At 48.1% G+C, this 24570-nt stretch overlaps 1 protein-coding gene across 1 annotated transcript in view; it reads right to left on the bottom strand.

Moving 5' to 3' along the window:
* Window positions 1-10156, bottom strand: part of LOC119440263 (uncharacterized) — a 38316-nt gene extending 28160 nt beyond the window's left edge. Inside the window, exon 1 of the mRNA XM_049662838.1 lies at window positions 9740-10156. Coding sequence (XP_049518795.1) covers window positions 9740-10156 — 417 coding nt within the window. The remainder of the gene's footprint in view (window positions 1-9739) is intronic.
* Between the last annotated feature and the right edge of the window lie 14414 nt (window positions 10157-24570).

The following is a 24570-nucleotide window of genomic DNA, read 5'->3' as shown; positions in this document are numbered from 1 at the left end:
AGTGAGCTGGAGGTCGGCATTGGCAATACACGTGATAATGTCGTCTAAACGTTCCAGGTGCTGGGAGAAGCTGGCCGAAAAGATAACAATGTCGTTCAGGTAACACTGGCAGGTTTTACATTTTAGGCCGCGTAATATGGTATCGATCATTCGTGATCATGTGACGAAGGCAAGTACTAGATCCCAGTTGGAGTGGTCTGACGGAACATATAGGGTGTTCAAAATTAAGCTTTACTGAATTTTTGAAAATCGCCTGCGGCAGGTAGCATAATTCTTATTGTTAAGCTGGGTGATTCAAAGAGGCGGACATTAGTAGCACGAGAAATCGAAAAACATATTCAACTAATTAATAAAAATAAAGTAATGAATTTCTTAGGTAATTTCGACACATATTGCAATTTACGAATTGTAGGCGGTGAGTTTGCAAAACGCATCCACTTGAAATGAATTTACAGGATGACACCAGTTTCGAGATATTTCCCAAAGTGTGGGACAAACTGTATCGGCGTTGCAGATACTTTTGTGCTCCAATGTACAAAGCAGCATTTTGGTAAAAAAGTAAGTGGAACAACAGTACATTTTTACTGCAATTTTGATGGCGTATATCTCCAAACTGGTGTCATTCTGGAAATTCATTCCAAGTGGATACGCCAGACAAGCTCACCGGCTACAATTGGTGAACTGCAATGTGTGTCATAGAGTAATTAACTGTAACGTTAATTAGTGAATTTTTATTAATTATTTGAATAGCTTTTTTGATTTCTCGTGCTACTAATGTCCGCCTCATAGAATAAAGCAGCTCAACGATAAGAATTGTACCTGCCACAGGCGATTTCTGTAAAGCTTCTATCGAATCAATATGTGATAGAACCAAGAGTTCTATCGAACTCTTGTTCTATCTAACGAACTATCTATCTATCGAACTCTTGTTCTATCGAACTCTTGGTTCTATCGAATCAATATGTTAAGCCATTGGGCTGTGGATGATGAGCGGTAGTGGTGCGGTGAATAATTTGGCATTCAGATAGGAGTGACTGCAGCACGTCCAAGAGAATTGCGCCACTCCGATAACTCAGCAGTTCACGAGTTGCGCGATGGCGGAGAACAAAGTTGTGTAGAATGAATGAGGTGATGCCTTTTGCTGATGCGGCAGGTAAGGCGGTGGTTTCAGCACATCGTGTCAAATGATCTACGGCGGCGACTATCCATTGGTTGCCAGCTCCAGTGGATGGAATACGCCCGTATAAATCAATGCCGACACGGTCAAATGGAATAGCGGGAGAGGTGTGGTGGAGAGATGCGAGACACAATGCGTCGTTGGCAGGCAATGCAGGAGCGTACGTATTTGCGGACGGAGGTGTACATTCCGCGCCAATAGTATCGTTGGCGAAGCCGTGTTTTGGTCTTCGACACTCCTCCGTGACAACACTGGGGGTCGGAATGAAACGCGAAGCATAAATCCTTTCGAAGGTGGCGGGACACGACTAAGTGCCATATGCGGCCGTCATTGTGGTAGTTGCGGCGATATAAAGTCCGTCGCGGATGGCGAAATTCTGGGCCTATCGGCGTAACGCTCGAGTTGCCGAAGCTGCCGGAGGGTTTGATAAAACATCTAATATCAAGACGATCCATGGGTCGTTTCCTTGCTCCGAGGGCATGTCCAGGATGTCAAGTGGTGAGACATCATGACTGTAGGTAGAAGTACTGGCGTCTGAAGTAACTGGGAAGCGCAAGAGGGCAACGGCGTCAGAGTGTCTGCGTTCAGAGCGATAGACGACACGTATATCATATTCCTGAATTCGGAGAGCCCACCGAGCGAGGCGACCCGATGGGTCTTTGAGGTTAGACAACCAGCAAAGAGCGTGATGATCCGTTACCATGTCAAACGGTCGACCGTAGAGATATGGGCGATATTTTTGAAGCGGCCATACGATGTCCAGACACTCTTTTTCTTTTACAGAGTAATTCACCTCAGGGTTTGTGAGGGCACGACTGACATCAGCGGTCATGTATTCGTCTATAATGTTCTGACGCTGTGCGAACACGGCACCAAGGCCTACAGTACTGGCGTCAGTGTGAAGTTCTGTAGGTGCACTTGGATCAAAATGGCGCAAGATTGGCCGAGACGTAAGTAGGCGGTGAAGAGTCGTGAACGCATTCTCAGAGACTTCCGACGAAGCAGAAAGCTTATTGTCGCCTTGGAGAAGTTGGTTAAGGGGTGCGATCACAGTAGCGAAATTGCAAACGAATTGCCGAAGATAAGAGCATAGTCCAATGAAGCTGCGTAGTGCTTTCAAGTTAGTAGGCTTCGGGAATTCGGCTACGGCGCGAAGTTTAGCAGGATCAGGAAGAATGCCTTCTTTGGAGACAACGTGGCCTAGTATAGTGAGTTTCCGAGCTGCAAGTAGGCACTTTTTCAAGTGAAGCTGGACACCAGCATTCCAGAGACAGGACAAAACTTGATGTAAACGGCAAAGATGGGTCGGAAAATCTGAGCAAAAGACGACAACGTCATTGAGGTAGCAGAGACAAGTATGCCACCTCAGGTCGCGCAGGATGCCGTATATTATGCGTCCAAAGGTGGCGGGAGCGTTGCAGAGACCGAACGGTATTATAGTGAATTCGCACAAGCCGTCTGGAGTTACAAACACCTTTTAACAGTAAGCGTCAGCCATGGGCACCTGCCAGAAGCCAGAGCGGAGATCTGAGGAGGAAAAAAAACTCCGCTCCTTGCAAACAGTCAAAGGCGTCGTCTACGTGGCAACTGGTATACACCCTTTCGAGTAATCTTGTTAATCCTTCAATAACCAACGCAAAATCATGTGGTGCCGTCTGTTTTTTTTTTTAACTAGGACGACTGGTGATGCTCAGGGAGCTCAGGGACAACTAGAAGGCTGGATGACACCGTGTTTGAGCATATCGTTCACCTGGTCATTGATAACGCGCCTTTCGCTTGTCCATACTCGGGGACGCTGCCGAATGGGTGCATGGCTCCCAGTGTCGATAGTGTGTGAAACAGTCGTTGTGCGGCCGAGTGACGTTGCTTCGCAGTCAAAAGACGAAGAGAAGCCTTCGAGCAAGTGAAGAAGTTCGTCTCGCTGCGTCGTTGTAAGGTGACTGTTAATAGATGGCGTAAAAGAACGCTGCAGTGACTGAGTAGGCGATGCCTTGAGAGCCGCAAGATAAGCCTTCCACCGTGTCAAAGATTGAAGGTGAAGCCCCTGGCTCTGCTCTCCCAAGGCTTTCACGGCGGCGTAACACAAATGGTTCGGCCGATGGGTTTGACACGCGTATTATAGAGGCGCCAGCTTTGAACTCGAGGATGGCAAACGGCAATGGAAGTGATCGGCGATGAACTAAGAGTTCTGACGGCGGGAGGATTACTGTGCCGTCATCTACAGTGTCACAAGAGATGCTCACAAGAGCAAAAGACCAGGCAGGCATAACGGCCTCTTCTGTAGCGGTGATTTTGCGACAAGGGTCCTTGTCAATGTTAATCTGTCGAAAACTGAAATAGCTCGATTTCGGCGCGGGCGCATTCGATGATAGCATGATGTGTCGAGAGAAAGTCCCAACCTAATATGGAACATGATGGCCACACCATGAATTAGATCACGTAGAGGACATCCTGAATGACGACACCAGCGGTGCAGGCGCCGGATGGTTCGACGTGCTGTGCGTTGGCAGTCCGAAGGGATAGTCGGGAAAGCGAATTTTCCAATTTTGCGGCAAATACGTACATCCATCGATGATAGTGCAGTGCCGGTGTCGACAAGTGCTAGCGTCAACATTCCTTCTATTGTGACTTCAATAACGTTTTTCGGGAAACTGCGAGGCCTTGTGCATTTCGCTGGTCCCGCAGTTCTTGCCTCCGGAACTGCGATATTTAGTTTTCCTGGCGCAGAGGGCTCCGCCACCGGAACATGGGCGAACGGGAGCGGCGGCGAGGATAAGAGGAACGGCGAGCGGAGAATGGGGTCTCGGCGGCGGGAGAAAATTCAAAGCTGGCCGAATAATTGCGGCGTTCTTGGAAACGTGGCGCACATGGACGCATATTATTGGAGACATTCGGTGCAAGTAGGCAACAGTGACGTGCCACGTGTCCAGCACGGCCACAATAAATACAAATCGGTCGGTTGTCTTCCGTGCGCCGTTTGTCTTGAAGTCGTGAATACTGTACCACTGGCGGGGCATAAGGGGGATACTGGCGGGTGCAAAGGCGGCGGAAATGTACCGTAATTCTGTAGTACAGGTCTGATAGCGACGTCAGGGGAGTGGCCGACGGAGCCCGATGGAGAGAAGGCGGAACGTGGTTGGCTGCCTGCTCCTTGATGAGATATTGGAGAGCGGGCGCCAATGGAGAGCTCGACTGGTGTGTGTTAGCGGCATCAGCGAAAGCTGACGAGCAACTTCCTCACGGCCGAACTCCTTGATCTGTAGCAGCAGCGAAGTGTTATCCGGGGCAACACCCAAGCTCGACATTGAAGTGGCCAGTAGAGGAGATTAGCGGGTGGCTACGCGTTGTTTGCGTAGTTCGTCAAAGCTTTGACAAAGACTGAGATGAGTTCAGACACTGTTGCCGGATGTTTCATGAGTTCAAACACTATTGCCGGATGTTTCGCCAACAGCATCTGGAAAACGTCGTCTTCAATGCATTTTAAGATATGCCTGATCTTCTCGGCATCAGCCATTGTGACGTCAACGCGGTTGCAGAGGTCCACAATATCTTCTATATAACTCGTAAATGTCTCCCCGCTCTGTCGCGCACGCCCACGCAAACGTTGCTCGGCACGAAACTTGCCAACGGCAGGGCATCCGAATACTTCCGTTACGGTAGCTAGCTTTGAAGGCCGCCCACGTCGTGAGATAACGTTTGTGGATTCGGTGCCCCACACTGGCGACACCGCTCAACGAAAACGACACTTACATGTCAGTTGTCCTTACTCATGGCAGTTGTCCTTTCAAACACGGACACGCAGCCACGGTGTCTACAGTTGAAGGCTAAATGCCCCGAAACACCGCGTTCTAGGTTTTATACGCGTATATGCCCCTTGCTCCGCTCGTTCAGGCAACGACCTCTTTCACCGATATGCACTTTTCATTGGAAGACACTGGAATTGAATACAATGCCTTTCTATGGCAGCTGACAAACATTTGACGGTGATGGAGTAAAGCAGCTTCTGACTATATGATGAACATGTCAGCTTACTGGTAAACGGCAATTTCTCGCGAAGAAGACATCCACGAAAGCCAAATCTTCGTCATATTTTGGGATGAGGGAGATAAGGAAGAAAGCGCATGGAGGTTAACTAAGATTTTGGAAATGTATATATATATATATATATATATATATATATATATAAACTTTTATTTTTATTTATTTATGAGTGACTTTTGTTCAGTTAAAAACTGCAATATGCGCTACGCTGTCCTTGGTGTGATTTGTTTCCTGCCTTCTTGTGATACGACTAATAAAAATCTCCCGCCCCCCTTGGTTTCCTTTCTTCTCTTTCATTACATAGCGATGTCTTGAATCCGACAGCTTTGATGCATTATTTGCCTCACTAGTGGGCTTATTGACCAGTTGCCTTCATCTAAAAAGTTGACGTAGACGTGACGCCTGCGGCAGACAGGATGTTCCACATCCGTCGCCTAGGCCGTGAGTGGTGGCGCTGGCTAACACTCCCAGGGTTCTCGTAGATGAACATAAATATCCCAGAAAGTGGATGGGAAAACGGCGCCGAGGTAGCTCAATTAGTAAAAGCATCACGCACGCAATGCGGACACATGGGTTCGTATCCCACCTGCGGCCACTTGTTTCATCCTCATCCATTGTCATTTATCACTGCTCCGAATTAAGGAGGGCAGATAATTTGCGCTATAGAGTCCTTGATGTCATTTGTTTGCGGACTTCTTATGATACGACTACTAAATATCGGGATGTATATATATATATATATATATATATATATATATATATATATATATATATATATATGCGTGCGAAATAGTGCTACATAGATGCAGGCAAGTTTTCCGGGCCCGGTACAGAGGCAGCCAACCGAACCTCTTCCTTACAATTTGTCTGCATGGCGATTCGCGTTCTTTGTGCACTCATTTGCGAGAGCGTGACATTTCCCCGTTGGCAGACGGAGCCCGCCGGGCAAGTCACTCAGTCGTTCGTGGATTGTAAAAGTTCAGGCGGGCAACGTGCGTCACTTCCGTTTCGACCGAGTGTCGTTCACTGTTTGTGAGGCGTGCAGTGCGACAGGTTACCTGGCCAAGGCATTTGAGTATAAAGTAGGGCCAAACATAGTGGGCTAGGAACATCTGGTACAAGAAGAGTCTGGTGCTGGGTCTGTTGGTATATAGCTTGTCGTTTTTATTCTGGCACAAGTCGCGATAGTGTAAAGGCGTCCAAAGTGATACAAGGTCACCAGAATTGAAGTAAACATGTAGGTGACGGCCGGCGTAGCGTATATTTGACCTTTCCTGGGAAGCCAGGGTGCGTAGCAGAGAAACTCGTTGCTCCTTTATTGCTCGACAAATGATCTTGGCAATAGAGTCATTGTCATCCCCGAAGTAAGGAACCATGGTGTAGAGCGTGTAGCTATGCGTAGGAGCGTAAAGAAGGAAGAACGTTAAGTAACCGGTGCCTCGTGTCTCGCGGTGGGAAGCGAGAAAGCGACATCAGGCTAACGGTGGGATGGGAGATAGGGCCAAGAGGCCGAATTCCACGAAGAGCGGCACGGACGTGAAATGTGGCCGGGGCGGCCACAAGTGAAGCATGCAGACCTGTTGGCTGGGTTGCGGTACCACGTAAGAGCATTCAGGCTTTGGTAGCGCGTGACAGCAGTGGAAGGGGTGTAGTCAGACCGATTAATTGAGCAGACGTTGGCCAAGCCAGCATTGGCCAATTTCTTAGCGCATGACGGTCTGGATCAGTGACACGCTTGCCTGGTAATTCTCGGGGCCATGGGTTGAGGTTGTGATTTGAAACGCCACTTTTCTATTTCACGCCGCATGATGACATGATGATGGTTCTGTTGACATCGCACAGATCATGTACGATGTTATCAGAACGATTGGGCGTGGGCAGACTGCAGAGGTCTTGGCCGGTGGACGCAGCAGCCGTGTTGGGAAGGCGGGGAAATGGGAGGGCAGTGCGGTTGCTCTTGGCTCCTTCTAACCGCCGTCATTCGGTAATGATGCCTTGCACAGTGGAGTAATTCTTAAAAAGAGGTGAAATGAAGCGCATCACCTGCTATGCCCTTAGCGACAAGCCCGACTTTATCAGCTTCGCACAGCTTTGGATCCACCTTGCGACACAGAGCGAGCACATCCTGAATGTACGGGGTGACATTACACACACCATTATTTAAAGCTCACCTGTCTTCCATGCCTTTCGTACAATGAGCACTAGTGGAAAGTGCTTGGATCCAGTGATATAGATGTTTTGTAATCCCACGAAATATCTTGAACGGAACACTCGAAAGAACATTCTAGTAAAACAGTTCCACTTTGCCAAAAGCTATCTTTACATGGTCAAGTAAAGGGGCGCCGGAGAGCAAAAAAGGAGGGTGCCCAGGAGCGTAGTATTCATAAGTGAGCCATGGCTTCCATTTTAAATTTCCTGAGAAATTCCCGATCACGGAGGCCTTGGGTGACATTACTTCAAGAACCTGCCAACATAAGGTAGCTTCGGCTCAAGCGCTCAAACAAGGTGTCTTGGTGCCCGACTGGTTTTGCATTGCACGTGCGAACGAAGGGAGAAAGCTAGTCAAGTGATGGCAAAAATAGGTTTCATGTTATCAGAATACACAGGTGTTTTAAATAATGCTAACATATACAATGAAACGACAATACTATCCTGTATTCTAAATAATCAGACAAGAAATAGTTAAGTATGAATAGGTTACACGTTTAAAATGAAAACGTAATCTTAAATTAAACAAGCATTTCAAGGTACTGTAGAGCCATGTCATGTGATGTTTGATGCCCGAGAGAAGTGCTTTTATTCAATGAATGAGTTAGGTGTGCGAAAAAAGTTGCGCCTACAATAATTCTAGCATGGGGCCCAACACCGTGGCTTATTGGATGCAGCATTCTACTGCTGAGCTTGAGGTCGCCAGTTCAATTCACTTTCGCAGCGATCACAATGCGACATGAACGGTATGAAAAACCATGTTACCGTGCTTTCGGCGCGTGTTTCATAGAAGCTTTTGCTCCGGCCCAACTCCAATGACGCCTATTCAAATACATGTAAAACGCAGAAAGTGTTTCTTAGATAATCAATGGACCGATTTTAATGGAATTTATTCCACTAGAGAAAGGTAAATTCTAGTGACTGTTGCAAGCGGAATCTTGATTTGATTCCTGAATCTCTTTAAAAGTAGTTTTTAAAACTTGGTAAGTTTGAAATAAAATTGACGCACGAAGTTTGCAAACTTGTAGCTCTGTACCAAGAACAGATATCGCAGGTGTGTAAACTGCATCCATTAGCACATCGAAAGCGGACAAATTCGATATGTCAATTTATATCTTACGTGAATTTGTAGCATAGCTTGCAAAAGTTTAGGCAAAGTTCTACTCGCATATTAGTTGTTTATTTTAGAGCCATGTATACTACATCGATTTCGTCCGCTTGAGATCTGCTATTAGGTGCAATTTACAGAATCGTGGTGTCGCTTTTCATGGCTGAGTTAGAGCTGTAAACTTGCTACTTTCGTTATCGAACAATTTTAGACTTTGCCAATTTTTATTAAAACATTAACCACCTAAATCGTAAATACGCCGCCATCAGTCACCAGCTTTTAACTACCTCTTTTAAATGCAACAAACCTAATAAAATGTGCTGCCCTGGTGGCCGGGAAAAACGATTTCACATTTCCCATGTATTTAGATTGGAGCCCCCGAGCGAAAGCTTCCTCTTAAGAAGAGCAAGGATCGAAAATTTACTCGAAACCCCCCGTAATCGAGTCCATGACATTTGACTTTAGAGCTAGCAACGGGACGGTAATTTCCACACTTTTTGGGTTTGCTGAGGTGTGCCGCACCTGCATAAATCAGATTCTGAAGGAGGCAACCAATATCTATATGGTAAATCTGCGTTGAAGACGGATTCGCGAGAGTTTAAACATTAGAAGTTGTTTAAAGAATATTTGACGCATTTCAATCATGAATTCATGCTTCATTGTGTAATCTGAACCTTGTTTCCCATATGACGGTTGGTTAGTGTCGCTTAACTGATGGACACTGGCATCCAATACTGCTGCTACGTTCGCTATTTTTAAATATTCTGCGTCCACGCTAAATGGCCATATAGGACATTAATGTGTACTCGAGGGTATGATATCGTTCGCGGCCGCAGATAGTTCTACGCTTCACATTTTTCTCATAATTACCAATGTGTCAACTTGTGCTATCACAAAGAGAATCACATGGCGAAAATATTTTTGCAGCTCGCAGCTCCTGAAATATCCCTAGCAAAATCACTCAATACAAAACTGCCGACGCCTGTAATAGAGACTGGCGCCAAATGGAGTCCTTAGTCCCCATCTTCTCAAAGCTGGTATCGTACTAGGGAGCCATTCTTCAAGTTGTCTTCGTCGTCGGTAGAGTTTGTCCCAAGACCGTCTTCAGGCAGATAAACTGAACTGCCTCTTCTAAATCGGGACTTCTGGGTTTCCTGATGCGGCCCATACTGATATGCTCCGTGGCTACGCGAAGCGCTGATTACGCTGTCGTCTCTCAGCTGAACCGTAATTGGGTCGCCGCTATCTCCCGAGAAGTCGTGGCCAGCTATGATCACGTCAGAAATGGTGTAGAATGCCCAGAAGGAGATGAGGGCGGCTGAAGCGAGGCACATGGCGAGGCAGGCGGCGCGCGACCCCTTCCTCCAAGTGGCTGCCACGCTGGGGAAGGCGTTGGTGCTGCCGGTTTCGGTGGCGCTGTCACTCGTCGGAGACCCGCTGGTCGTAGTCCGCCAGTTGATGTCGTTAGCCCAGGACACGGAATGCCCCACTGCACCAGCTGGTCTCTTCGTCCGTCGCGCGGCAACCGCGACGTGAGGTGGCGGGAGGCTGTAGATAGGTAAACACTCGAGCCTGTTGTGCGATCTACGAACGTCATCACATGGAGGCGACCGAGTCGGCATCCGCGCATCTGCCTTGGTGGAAACGTTGGGCTCTTCTGGAGTCAGCGGTGCAAGGGTTCATGTTCGGCGAATACGGAGGGAGCGCGTGGAGCTTTGACGCCGCGTTTGCGGGAAGCGCTTGCAGAAGCGCTGCTGGAACAGTTGGATGTTGCGCGACACTTATTGGGAGTCGAGGAACGGCTGGATGTAAATTCTGCTGATAATCTCGCTTATCTGCAGGAGTAACGGCAAGCTGACCCAGTGGTTCTATCTGTGGAGGCTGAGGGAGAGGTCGCCAAAATGCAGTGTCGAAGACTTGCGTAAGGTCGCGGTACGGGGGTACAGCGTCGTTCCTGCTTTTAGGAGACCCCGCGGGTGGACCGCCTAGTGCCTTGAATGACTTGTCCCGTGAAAGCGCCTTCTTTTGGTGATCTGGAAGTAGATGCATCACCGATTTCGTTCCCTCGCTCTCATCAGAGGATACGTACCGAGGCTTGGCCGTTCGCTGCGATTGATGCCTACGCCTTGATATGCGACAGTCTCGAGCCTTATTAATCCTGTGACGTGGTGCCGAGGTAGTGGTTTCTATCTGATCCCACATTGAAAGAGACGAGGCACTGCCGGTTGTCGAAGTTTTCTTTGCCCCAGGAGGAGCGTAGGTTTGCAACTGCATCGCGGCGCGATGCGTCGTTGTGCCCCTCTTGACGGTACGCCGTCGCTTTGCACTCTGCATTTGCATAAGATCAGGCGTAACGTGGTATAACTCTTGGCTTACTTGAGGAGTGTCGGAGAGCTCTTGTTCAGGGACTGTTGGACACCGCGGTGGCTTGAGTATGTTGATGATGATGATGATGATGCCTCAATAAATGGCACAACCCACTGTGGGGGGTAGGCCACGAACTGGGTAGGTATAACGATCGAAATTTAAAATAAGTTAGTTTAAAAATAAACTATTATGTTCGATGGTCCAACGCTTTCGATTGGTTCGTTGGTTTTTTTCTGTTGAAATTGAAACAGTAGAGCCCACTACGGAGATTAGCCAAAACTGTGGAGGTAGGGGAAAAAATGAAATATAGCTAAGTACACAAAAAAAACATTATGAAAGAATTTTGATATACACGAATAAACATGATAAATTCAAGTGATTTATTGAACTGTGTGGCTGTGAACTTCAACATATACTAAACAAAGAAGATACGCCGAGAATGTTGTAATTAACATGAATGGGGGTATAACGATACAACAACAACAACAACAACAACAACAACAACAACAACAACAACAACAACAACAACAACAACAACAACAACAACAACAACAACAACAACAACAACAACAACAACAACAACAACAACAACAACAACAACAACAACAACAACAACAACAACAAAAACACTATCTCGAGGACCGGCCCTCATTTTATGTTGGAACGTTGCCTACAAAGTGGGTGAACGTCGCCTGTAATTCTGTGGCATTTAAAGGGAATGAAAAAAGGATAGAGGGCGATGACGACAAGAATACGGGCGCTATAATGCTACACAATACGGCAGCCCACAATTTAATCACAGTTTTGAGCCCATTCCTGTGTCGTGAACATACTCGTATGGCGCCATTGCCGTATTGTGATGATTGTCGAATTAGGCACATAGCTTATGCGGACTGCATAAACCAAATGGGCACATTACAATACTTTCGAAGTGCACTGCTGTCACTGACAATGATGTTTGATGATGGCTGCGCAGATTATAGCCGACATATTTTGGTAGACGGTACGACAATGTGACACGACGCCGGCGGTGTGACGACAGTGAATACGACAGCATGATAACGACGGAAAGACAGCTTGGCTACGACGGTGACGTGAGGACAGGGTGACGACGATGGCATGGCACTGGCGGCGCATCTGCGCTTTCTTATCTGTCATGAATTCCACGAAGGACGACGCAAGGCGCGGGTCGATAGACAGCGCCGACAATTCAAGGGTGACCCGCACGTAACGTACGTGGACGTGGCGGCGTACCCTGCAGGGGGCCTCTTCGCGGTAGCCGCCGTGAACGGGAGAGACAACTCCTTGACCCTCGCCGCCTCTGTTAGGGCAGAGACCCCAGCTGCGGCTGAGACCATAGCCGCGGCACTAGTAATAAAGCAACATGACAGGGTGGGCAGGGAAGTTCATGTCGTTACCGACTCGCAACAGGCATGCCATAACTTTAGCAACGGACGAACACCGGTGCTGGCGGCTCAGATTCTATAGGCCCGAGGCTGCAAGAATCCCATCAAATCACGTGGACGCTGGGCCACGCGGGACTGGAGGGGAACGAAAAGGCGAACGCCTTAGCTCGAGCGCTAATCGACCGAGCGGGGCAAAACTAATCGTCTCATCAATCCCCACCCTTTACCTTCGTGCCCCTGCCATCAAATTACTGCGACCGACTCGAGATCCAGCGACTCAGCCGCAGGATTTATCCTCCCCCTCACAAAAAGCTCAGCATTGAAGACGCAATAACCCTCAGACTTATCCAAACAAACACATTCCCAAACCTACACAGATACAGCAAAATATACCCACAAACATATCGCGGCATCTGCCCCTGGTGCGGCGACACACGCCCTACACTATTTCACATCTCGTGGGGGTGCGGGCGCAAACCTCAACACTTGAAGACACCTAGCACGTCATTTGAGCGGTGGGAGGTACAGCTGACCGGCGATACCCTGGCGGGACAAGAAAGCTCTCGTCCAGCGAGTACATCGAGCAGCCATGGCCAGTGAAGTCCTGGAATGAGGACACCACCCACTCGTCCTCAAGATGAACGACCTCGATGGTATAAATAAATGTTTTCTCTCTCTCTTGCTTGATGTCTGGCAGATGAGGACAACACTTGATGTCATTGGTCTACCAACACCCGATTTGTACAGGGATCCGGTAAAGGATATGCGATGGGTCAGGCGTCGTGTACAAGAGAGCCAGGAAAGAGCAAGCTGTATGTCGACCACAGCAGGGCAACCAAAGTGCCAAATATTTAAGTGGGACACTGCGTAAGGGTAACGAAACCTATTCCAGCTCCAAAGGGCTCACTTGAATTTGTGCCGCCACTAAAGAATCCAAAATGAATCGGGTGCTCGTGGTTTTGGTTGGATGATGGGCGAATCTGGAAAGCCTCACAACTCTCTACTGTTCCAAGTGAGACATGACCATAAAGTGGGTCTGGCTGCAACCTGCGGTGCCACCACACGGAGCTTTGGCATGGCCAGGGATGGGGGGTCGAGAAGAGCTTGGTTTTAGGCTATAGTTTGTACATGCCGTTAAGAATGAAACTAGGGCAGGAAACGGGAAAGGAAAGACCTACAAAATGCTGAACATATCAAGGACGGGGGGGGGGGGGGGGGGGGGCTGGGCAGGGAAGCTAAGACACAGCCACAACAAACAGGTGAGAGGGCTGGTAGGTGAATGGCCTCAAGTTCATGCAGAAACAGAAATATAGGAATGCAAGGGGTCGCCACGCCGTTCAACAACCCGTGAATGTTGAAGAGCATGACAGTGACTGCCGGAAAAGAATTTTAAGGGGAGTGGTGTGATGGATACTACAATACGCTCGAGGAGGGAGGGGGGCGTCGCATAATATCCGTCAAGAACGAAGTTGGCTGATTGGCGGATAATTATGGGACATAGAGAGAGCGTCTCGTCACTGCCCGATCGCTCAACACCAGACGGCCGTGGTCAGTCGGCTAGTCCGTCGTAACACGTGCTGCTTGCTGCGAAGAGCCCATCCTATCTAAACTTCCCGGCAATATTCAGAATAGACGGGTGTCAGGAGACACGACACTTTCAAATATCTCGGAGCTACTGGCCTTAATTTCACGAGAGCTACGGATGCCGTAATTTTCACAAAGGCTTCTAAACAGGAAGCAGCCCTGCCAAGAGTCTGCGTGTCACAAAACCCTGGTTCACAGCCACAAGATGCGACATACACAACCAAGTGCGCATTCGTGTTTTTTTCTTTACTTTTTGTGCGTGCTCTCGTAATCAATCGTTTAAGCATCGCTTGGATTGCCCGATGTACACTTTACCGCAGGAAAGGGGAATTTAATACACAACTCCAGTGAAGCATTTCACGAAGGTTATCTCATGTTTTTTCACGCACTCATTCTAGCGCGCCACTCAGTTTCAAGAAGTGGTGTTTCAGAGACCTTTTATTTGAAATTTCACCACGTTTAAAGTACCCAAACCAGTCGAAAACTTGTGTGCGGCTCGTAGCACCCTCCTGGAAGGCCTCTTGAAGCATTTGGTGAGTCTCCGTTGCCGATTTTTTAAGCAGGCTGTAAAATTCCACGCATACTGTTCGTTCTTTTAACGTTGTCATAATGACTTCGCATGCGGAACAGGCCAACAGTCTGAGAAACACAACACTACGCTCACACGTTCACTTAAACACTGACGCCGTCTGAACAGTCGTATCTTCTAACCCCATCTAGCGGGTGAACTCTTTATTACGTCTACGAATGGCAGCGCCCTCTCAGTCCGTTTCTTTTTGGGGGGTCCCGCCTCGTAAGCTTTGGACATCAATAATAGCCAATTTAGCGTCATTTATCATTGTGATGACTGAAGGGCGCTGCTGAAGGTATGTGTCCTACAAGTGATTGCCTGCCAACCTGCTAACTTAAAATACGTAACAATCACGCGGGCATGACAAACTGGCTGGCTGCACCAAGTAGGTTTCAGTTTTTTTTATCCTCCTTGGGCTGCACGTACACTTTTTTAAAGTAAAGCTCTATAGGATCACTTTTGTCGGGGTTGGTGTACGCGTACGCAGTATCATCATCATAATTGTATCAGCGTCGTCTACCGCAGCTGGCTCGTTGGCGCCCTTCAGGTTGTGCTTGTGCTCGGCACGCGCTCGTGCCACTGCTCCCAACGTTTAGAGCAGTTGACTGCTCCAACGTTCGTGGTAGCCGTCTTCTGCCACAGATGGCTCCGTTGCCGCTCATCATCCGAGTGTTCACTTCTCTTCTGTCGTCGTAATGGGGAGGCCGCGTTTACGGGGGTATGAGCCATTGCTTAATGGGGTATGAGCCATTCAGTATCTTACGTGAAGAACAGATTTAATTTTGAAGCAATTTAATTTCGAAGGATCGCAAGCGGCAATGGCGGGCGAATGCTGCTAACCACGCCGCCAAGCAAACTCGAGATATCGAACGCAAGCGAACAAGCGACGAGCAGAGAGTCGTACAACGCAACAGTAGGAAAAGTAGTAAGAAAGGGAAGGAAAGGGAAGGGCAAGTAGTACGAAAGGAAAGGAAAAGCGCTAGGAAAGGGAAGGAAAAGCGGTATGTCAGGTATCCGCACGACAAACTTCGCTTACCCCCATTTGCTCGACAGGGAAAGGACTGGTGATTTCTTTCCCCTAATATGTTTGTGGAACTTTTTCTTCACAAACATATGGAACATGTTTTTCCACAAACATGTGGAACATGTTTGTGGAACTTTTTCTTCTGGTTTCTTTCTTTGTATTATGTTCTATGACGTATTTCCGTGACGGAAATACGTCAGTGAAGTCTTGGTGGACCCCGGCATAAAACACTTTCGTGTTAAAAAGTTCCACAAACATGCAAAATTTGGAAATCGAACCCACGACCTCTCGGTCCGCGACGATAGATCGCCGAGCGTTTAACCTATTGCGCCACAAACGCATTTGCAGGAGCTACACAGACGCGCCTTATATATCTAACACTCCTCCGTGTACCCGCGCTCTTGCTCGGGGCGGTGCCGCCGCCTACGAGCAGAAAAGAGAAGTACTGCATTATGACACTAACGCGCACCGACAGTGAACGCTTCGGTGGTCTCAGCACTTCGACGCCTCGATGCCAGCATTCGAAGGGACGCTGGCATCAAGAAGCACTACCAACGCCACCTAGGTGGCGTTGGTAGTGGCGTTCACCGTACTCAGCACAGCGGAGCGTGGCCTCCGCAATTAGCTCTGAAAATGTTTCTGAAGTTGATCGCGGAGGCTGCAATTACGACGCGCTGTACGCGCTGATTTGACTCGGTGACGATTCAGTTACGTGCTTTGTCTTGCGCGTTGTATTAGTGTGTCAGTTACGTGCTTCGTCTTTCGCGTTGTGCTAGCGTGTGCAGCGTAGTGCAGCTTCCATATGCACGACGGTTGCTCATGGTCATCGACGTTGGTAGTCGTGATGGAGGAGACGTGCCACCAGGCGTCAGCGTGGGTGCATCAACGCCTAAGGGCGCTTTAGCCACAAAACACCAATAGACATTACATATCAATGTGCAATAAACATTACACTACTTCTGTGAAGACACGTTTCACTTTCGTGTTCTATACCGATTCCTATATAAGAGGGATCAACCACATTTTTTTTCTCATTTTTCTCAGACTGGTTACACACTACTACTACGACGACGGGGACGAACGGGTGCCGCTATAATAAGGAGCTTCGCCCCTAAAAGAATTGCTCTTTTAACACGAAAGTGTTTTATGCCGGGGTCCACCAAGACTTCACTGACGTATTTCCGTCACGGAAATACGTCAGCTTACAATGTACACGAAAATAATACAAAGAAAGAAACCAGAAGAAAAAGTTCCACAAACATGGAAAATTTGGAAATCGAACCCACGACCTCTCGGTCCGCGACGATAGATCGCCGAGCGTTTAACCCATTGCGCCACAAACGCATTTGCAGAGAGCTACACAGACGCGCCTTATATATCTAACACTCCTCCGTGTACCCGCGCTCTTGCTCGGGGCGGTGCCGCCGCCTACGAGCAGAAAAGAGAAGTACTGCATTATGACACTAACGCGCACCGACAGTGAACGCTTCGGTGGTCTCAGCACTACGACGCCTCGATGCCAGCATTCGAAGGGACGCTGGCATCAAGAAGCACTACCAACGTGCTTGACTAGGTGGCGTTCACCGTACTCAGCACAGCGGAGCGTGGCCTCCGCAATTAGCTCTGAAAATGTTTCTGAAGTTGATCGCGGAGGCTGCAATTACGACGCGCTGTACGCGCTGATTTGACTCGGTGACGATTCAGTTACGTGCTTTGTCTTGCGCGTTGTATTAGTGTGTCAGTTACGTGCTTCGTCTTTCGCGTTGTGTTAGCGTGTGCAGCGTAGTGCAGCTTCCATATGCACGACGGTTGCTCATGGTCATCGACGTTGGTAGTCGTGATGGAGGAGACGTGCCACCAGGCGTCAGCGTGGGTGCATCAACGCCTAAGGGCGCTTTAGCCACAAAACACCAATAGACATTATATATCAATGTGCAATAAACATTACACTACTTCTGTGAAGACACGTTTCACTTTCGTGTTCTATATCGATTCCTATATAAGAGGGATCAACCACATTTTAACACGAAAGTGTTTTATGCCGGGGTCCACCAAGACTTCACTGACGTATTTCCGTCACGGAAATACGTCAGCTTACAATGTACACGAAAATAATACAAAGAAAGAAACCAGAAGAAAAAGTTCCACAAACATAGAAAATTTGGAAATCGAACCCACGACCTCTCGGTCCGCGACGATAGATCGCCGAGCGTTTAACCCATTGCGCCACAAACGCATTTGCAGAGAGCTACACAGACGCGCCTTATATATCTAACACTCCTCCGTGTACCCGCGCTCTTGCTCGGGGCGGTGCCGCCGCCTACGAGCAGAAAAGAGAAGTACTGCATTATGACACTAACGCGCACCGACAGTGAACGCTTCGGTGGTCTCAGCACTACGACGCCTCGATGCCAGCATTCGAAGGGACGCTGGCATCAAGAAGCACTACCAACGTGCTTGACTAGGTGGCGTTCACCGTACTCAGCACAGCGGAGCGTGGCCTCCGCAATTAGCTCTGAAAATGTTTCTGAAGTTGATCGCGGAGGCTGCAATTACGACGCGCTGTACGCGCTGATTTGACTCGGTGACGATTCAGTTACGTGCTTTGTCTTGCGCGTTGTATTAGTGTGTCAGTTACGTGCTTCGTCTTTCGCGTTGTGTTAGCGTGTGCAGCGTAGTGCAGCTTCCATATGCACGACGGTTGCTCATGGTCATCGACGTTGGTAGTCGTGATGGAGGAGACGTGCCACCAGGCGTCAGCGTGGGTGCATCAACGCCTAAGGGCGCTTTAGCCACAAAACACCAATAGACATTATATATCAATGTGCAATAAACATTACACTACTTCTGTGAAGACACGTTTCACTTTCGTGTTCTATACCGATTCCTATATAAGAGGGATCAACCACATTTTTTTTGGCGTTGTTGTTGTTTTTGACCTGAGTGGTTGTGGCTCATACCCACAGTGGGGGATTAACCATGGCGTCTGATAAAGCTGTGCTTGCATGAGACATGGTTTTAAATACGCTTCGCCTGTACCCTGCTACTGGAACATCGTACAGAGGAAGAAGAAGGATTCCGGTTCGGACGAAGACATGGATTGGTTTCTTCCTGGTGAGAATGCTTTGGCAGATTTCTATATATGACTGCGTCAGCCACACTTAGTGGCATACTGCGTTAATGTTGTTCATCCCTCTCATTCCGTGCAAAGTATAAAATTTCGTCCACTAGGTCACTCGCGAAAGCAGCCCAAGCGACTAAGGCTTAGAGTCGCGGATAGTGTGCCCGCTGTGTTTGTTTTAGGAGAAATTAACAACAGCGAAACGGCTGATCTACGTCGGTTGCTGGTAGACATACATGAAGAACCGCATCAGCTGACATAAGAGTGCCCTAAAGACCTGCATTCTTATATTCAAGCATAGCATATTTACCTGATGCTGGAGATCACTCAATTCATAGATCACAGTCACCACTTAAGTCCCTGTGGAGATCACAGCAACCAGTCAACTTGGCGTTGATTGGAAACTGAGTAACTTTGACAAGCTGTAACGCTGCCCTCATTCTACCCCGTATCGCTCTACCAATTATGGGTGAATGCAACTTTCACAATTGCGGACTCTAGAATTTTACCAAACCATCCTAAGAACCGAACCAGGATCAGCACACGACGTACTCAGTATATACAAAGTTTTACATCGATACCTGTACATTCCTGCATGCCTGTGAAGATTATCGTAAATGCGCTTATGAACATGGATTTGTTTATTGTCTGTAATGAGATGCCAGATCTGGCAATGTTCACCAACAGTAAACCCAGCGCAGGAGGACGTGTTAATGCGAGTATTATAGCTTTGCAGTTGACTGTGACAAAAAATAAGCTTACTACATACATTTCGGAGAAGCTGCTAAAGCAAAAGTATTGATTTGAAGAAGTGTAGCAGACACTGTGCTCCACTTTGCTAACGCCTCTGTGTCCAACGGACCACTGCCTTTTGCGCCTGAAACTTGCCGTCTTTGAAAGCACAGCGTTGTTTGCATAGAGGAATTATGCTCGTTAAAACGTTTTTTATGCCGGTAGAAATTATATAGCCACTCTAGGCGCATTTTTGCTGCCTGCGTCACCGTGATGATCCGTATAAAGTCCAAGTGTGATAACACCATCGCCGCGCGCCGTATGTTGCATGTGCGAGTGAAAGCGTGTGCGGGAGCCGACAATCGCGGATCAATCTGGCGCGCGCAAGGCAGGAAAGCGGGAAGGAAGCGCGCCATCTTCCGTCACACGCTAGGTTCCACGAAGAGAGGCGGAGCGGTGTTCTATTCCCGCAGCAACTGGCCAACTGGCATATGGCCAAGCACGCCATATCTTGATAGCGATCTGCGTTGAGAGCAGCGTCTAGGCGCTTCGATGGCTCACACCTTCGTGCGTGCAGCGTTCTAGCTGCTCAGTTTACGTTGAACCGAATGACAGCATGGAAGTCACTTCATTCGCTGCTGCAACGCGCTTGCTCACGCCAGCGTTTTGACAGAGAGAGTCCGCGATTAATGAGTGTGATGTGTTGGCGTTAGCTAGTGCACGCTGATAGCATGCTTGTTAATTTAGTTAGTAAGTGAATGTTTGCAAGTTTATATGGCCCATAACCCTGCTATTCCTACTTTGCATAGCTGTCTATTAATTCGCTATCGCAATCCATGCTTAGCCGTTCGGGCGAAACTGCGGCATTTTTCAATACATCTTAAACTCAACTCTACAGAGACGCGTATTAATCAGTTAAAAACAAATGAGTATTGGTGAATTGCATAGAAAGAATAGTTTTACACACGCCTGCAAATTACATTGTCGTGAAGATTACCCATCTTCACAGGTCTCGTCTGGCTGTGTTTGCGCTTTCACTTGCTTCTACACTCAGCCCACTACCGTCTTTCCGCTTCTGCTCGCACGGGCTTCTAGAGCATGCCGATGGGCACGTGAGCAAAGCTGACGCTTTCATTTTAAGGCGGCTGCGACCACCTGGTGCAAAAGGCTGCGTGCTTGTGGTGCCGCACACTGGCTGCTAACTGTCGACGTTCCAAGACAATTTCACACCCATTGGGGTGTAATTTTCTTCGAGCGAAAATAACCGTCTATCTAGCGTGCAATTCGTGCCTCTGACGTTGCACTCCCGCTACATTCACGTCACGCATGGCATGCTTGTATCAGTGCGAAGTGTTCCTGTTCTGGAAGTATGTGGCGCGCAGCGATTGTGAAAGGAAGTGCGCGCAAGGCAAATGAAGATTATCCTTTGCGGCAAAGCTAAGCCCCAAATAGAGTGAACAATTTGGAGTGCATGCCAGCTGTCAAATAGGTCTGTTTCTGTCGCAATACCTATCCGTTCAATACACGTTCGTCGACTTCAGTTTCTGCCCTACCTATGCACTATCCATCGTACTTCCGTGGGCTGCACACCAGAAACAACCTCAAAGTATAGAAAAAAGCGTAAGAGTGTTCTTAAGTTGTATTAGTGAAATACTTCACTACAACACCAAGGAAGCCACTCTTAACAACAGAAACGGCTCAGTAAGCCGGTACATATTAAAAAAATATCGCCAGCGCTTCCACTGTCGTGAAAATGGGGGTAAGCGAAGCTTCTAGCAGCACGACGCTGTCGCAGGCGTTCCGCTTCGTTTGCCCTAAACTCAGAGTCGGCGGCTCTTTGGTGACGTTTGGCCTAAACATCGTGCTCCCGCAACTCGGGGTCCGCGGCTCTTCGCTGGCGTTTCGCCTGGGCTTCGGAAGCCCTCACGCTAGAATGGACGCGTCGACAACGAGCCCTTTCGCGTGCGAGTTCACGGCGCCGTTGTTCGAACGCAGCCTGCGCATCAGCGGAATGCACCGCGCTCGGCCTCTCAAACTGGTCGCCGAAACTGATCTGAGGCGAGGGAACACGGGCGGAGCGCACTCCAACACCCTTTCCTTCCGCTCGCTTCCCGGCGACACACCAAACGGCCCTGATTGGTCGCGCGTGTCACATGATCCGGCGCCGGCGCAGCTTTCTACGCACCTGCTCTTCTCTCGGAGCAGTCAGGTTTTAGCGTGACACCACCGCCGCCGACACTTGCACCACGTACATGCACCCCATACAGATGGTATAAACCAGCGGAGCTGAAATGTGCGGCCGCGGTATGAGCCACACGTGATTTTATTCTTCCTTCCGTCCTTCCTTTTTTTCTTTTCTTTTCTTTCTTTCTTTCTTTCTTTCTTTATTTCTTTCTTTCTTCCGCTCTTTCTTTCTTTCTTCTTTCTTTCTTGTGCCTGGCTGATATCCGCATATCCCTGGCTCATACTCGCATATTCAATGCGGGTACGCGCCACACATGATTTTATTATCGTTAATCGTGACGTAGCTGACGAGCATGGGACGTTATTGATCTGATGACCTATCAGTCATGTCAGTCATAAATTCGAACACTTCCATGGAAACTTTGGTATATACCAAGTGAACGAGACGCGAGTTTTCGACAGGTTTTCGATGGGGTTTTAGCGTGACACCACCACCACCGCCGCCGACACTTGTGGGGCAATGCAAGCATCGCTTGAACGATGCAACGATGGACAGAAGACGGTCCAGCTCGCCAGACGTCGTATATTTTGACAGCGTCTGCCCGTGGCTAGTCAGTTTTTTATTGGTAAAGATGGACTACATTGTATTCTAACTCGGCATTGTAATTTAATAATATTTGAAGTCCAAACTTGGTTAGTGTTTCTCGTTAGTGTCGCTTAAGAGCATAGCATCACCAAGTTTCTTGTTTCAGGCAGTGCACACGAAACGATGCATGCGAGAAAGCGTGCACTGAGCCCATTTGCGCGAAAACCACACAGCACTGTCAGTGTTTATAGACCACGTGAGATAGCAATGCGCGGGAATAACGGCAAAAAGAGATAAGGCATGCTTTGGCTTAGTGAGAACGGCAGTGTATTCTGGTTTTCGCAGATATGGCATGGGGTGTGCGGCACCTCCTGATATACCAGATGTATTTTTAGGCCACACAGAATGTATAGAAACGCCTGCTGTAAATTACATAATTATAGTCCTTGAGCTGGATTACTCGAACAGGCCGACATTCCTTGTACGAAGGATCGTAACGCGTTATCAACCAATTAACGTAATTTTCCTAAGCCTGCTTTTAACTAATTCCTTTGAGGCCACATCATGTAATTTACAACATGTGGCCGGTAAGTTCGCAAGGGGCATGGACTTGGAACGAATTCTGAAGTTGACACAAGCTCTAAAATATTCATGAACAAACTGTGCGATAAAATACATTGGCATTTCAGTTATTTCTTGCTTCAATTAATAAAGCGGCGTTTTGCTAAAAAGGTAAGTGGAACAGTGCATCTTTAGCGCAAGTTGGACGGCTGGTGCCATGGAAGTTGGACACTGGAAACCTCTGCCATCCTAAGAATTCTTTTAATCGGATGTGCCTTGAAACCTCACCGGCTACAACTCGAACATTGCTGTCAATGTGCTGTAATGTATTAGTATTTTAGTAGTGTTTAGTCATTACTATTTTCATTCATTTTTTATTTATTGATTATGTGCGGTCTCCTCGATTTTTTTCTTTGACTGCCTACAAGTGATCGTTTTCTCATTTTCGCAGATCCTGAACAAGATGAACATCTTACTTCAGTATACGAGACGGTACTTGAACAGTGAGTAGTTGCATTGGTTTTTCAGACGTCCATTTCCATCTAGGTGCTGCTTACCGCAACACGCAAATGCTACAGCGTATTAAATCCTACTTTGTACCAAGGGGAGCATGTGGAAAAAACATGCACCAAGTTTACCTGTCGAAGTGGTAAATGCGTGTTTTCTAGATAATCAAGGCGCTTTCAAATGAAAATTATGTAGCGAATGAATGGGCAGTGCATCATTGAACGACAACATAATTACGCCCTACCACATAATTGTGAAAACTTGCAATATTCCAACAATGTAACAGAACTCTCACACTCATCAAGTGACGGCTTCCAGGCTTTTTAAATGAAGCAGTCTTTACATTCAATTAAGGCAAAGATCGGCGTATGCAATATCCCTGATACTTCAGGAGTTATGCCAAACGCAAGTACGTGTTTCAATACTCACTTTTTTTTCTCACGGCACATATGCCTGTGAAAATGCTGTTTTGTTTTATTGTCATAGTAATTATAAATTATATGGACACTCCACGCGAATTGCCGCCGTCGTCGTTGTTATCGCCATCGGCATCACCGTTGTTTTCGTATAAAGTCCAAGTTCTTGCGCCGTATACTGTATGCATAGCTGCGAGTTAAAGCTCGCGAGGGTTAACCGAAAAGGATGGCGGCTGGATTAATGCGGCTGTGTCTTCTCGCGCTCGCAAGGGAGGAAGGCGAGGAGATGTGCTCGCGCTATGAGACGGGGGGGGGGGGGGGGAGGTTAGTGCGCGTCTCCTCTTCTACTCAAGCTGCGGCGGCTGAGCGCGGCCCGCGCTCGTCCCATCTTGCAGGCAATCGGCGTTGGGTTCGAAGGCTAGCTGACCCGAGATAGCTGATGGCTTCGTGTGCGCTGTGCTCTCGCCCGCCTCGTTCGCGTTGAAGCGAGAGGCAGCACGAAAGAGAATTCGCTCACCTCTGTGCCACTCTTCCTCACGCCAGCGTACTGACAGCGAGTGTCCGTGGTCATCGAGTGAGATGGGTTCGTGTTTCACTGTGCGTGATCGTGACAGCATGCTTGTTAATTTAATTAGTAAGCGAATATTTACAGCAGTTTATAGAGCTGATAAGGCGACTAACGTTATTTCGTATAGCTCTCTAATATTTGTTATCGCAATCAATGGTTCGACTGTCGGACGAAACTGTCACAGTCCTGGGCAAGTCACGGGAACACCTCGATGTACCCGAGGCCTGCGTGTCACATGACAGGACATCATCCAGGAAGTCGATCTGTGTATGCACTCAAAGCAGGGGGCCAGCACCAGTTGGCGCGCACGCATTTTTTCCCAAGCCTAATCAGCTTTGCTATAATGCGCCGGACGGCAGAAGTGCAAACAATCCTTTTGAAGGCATGGTTTTCAGTGTGAGCATCGACC

Source organism: Dermacentor silvarum, chromosome 2 (assembly GCF_013339745.2).
Source record: "Dermacentor silvarum isolate Dsil-2018 chromosome 2, BIME_Dsil_1.4, whole genome shotgun sequence".
Classification (NCBI taxonomy): Eukaryota; Metazoa; Arthropoda; class Arachnida; order Ixodida; family Ixodidae; genus Dermacentor; species Dermacentor silvarum.
Note: the sequence above shows the minus strand (reverse complement) of the source record. Positions and strands in the feature narration are given on the sequence as shown.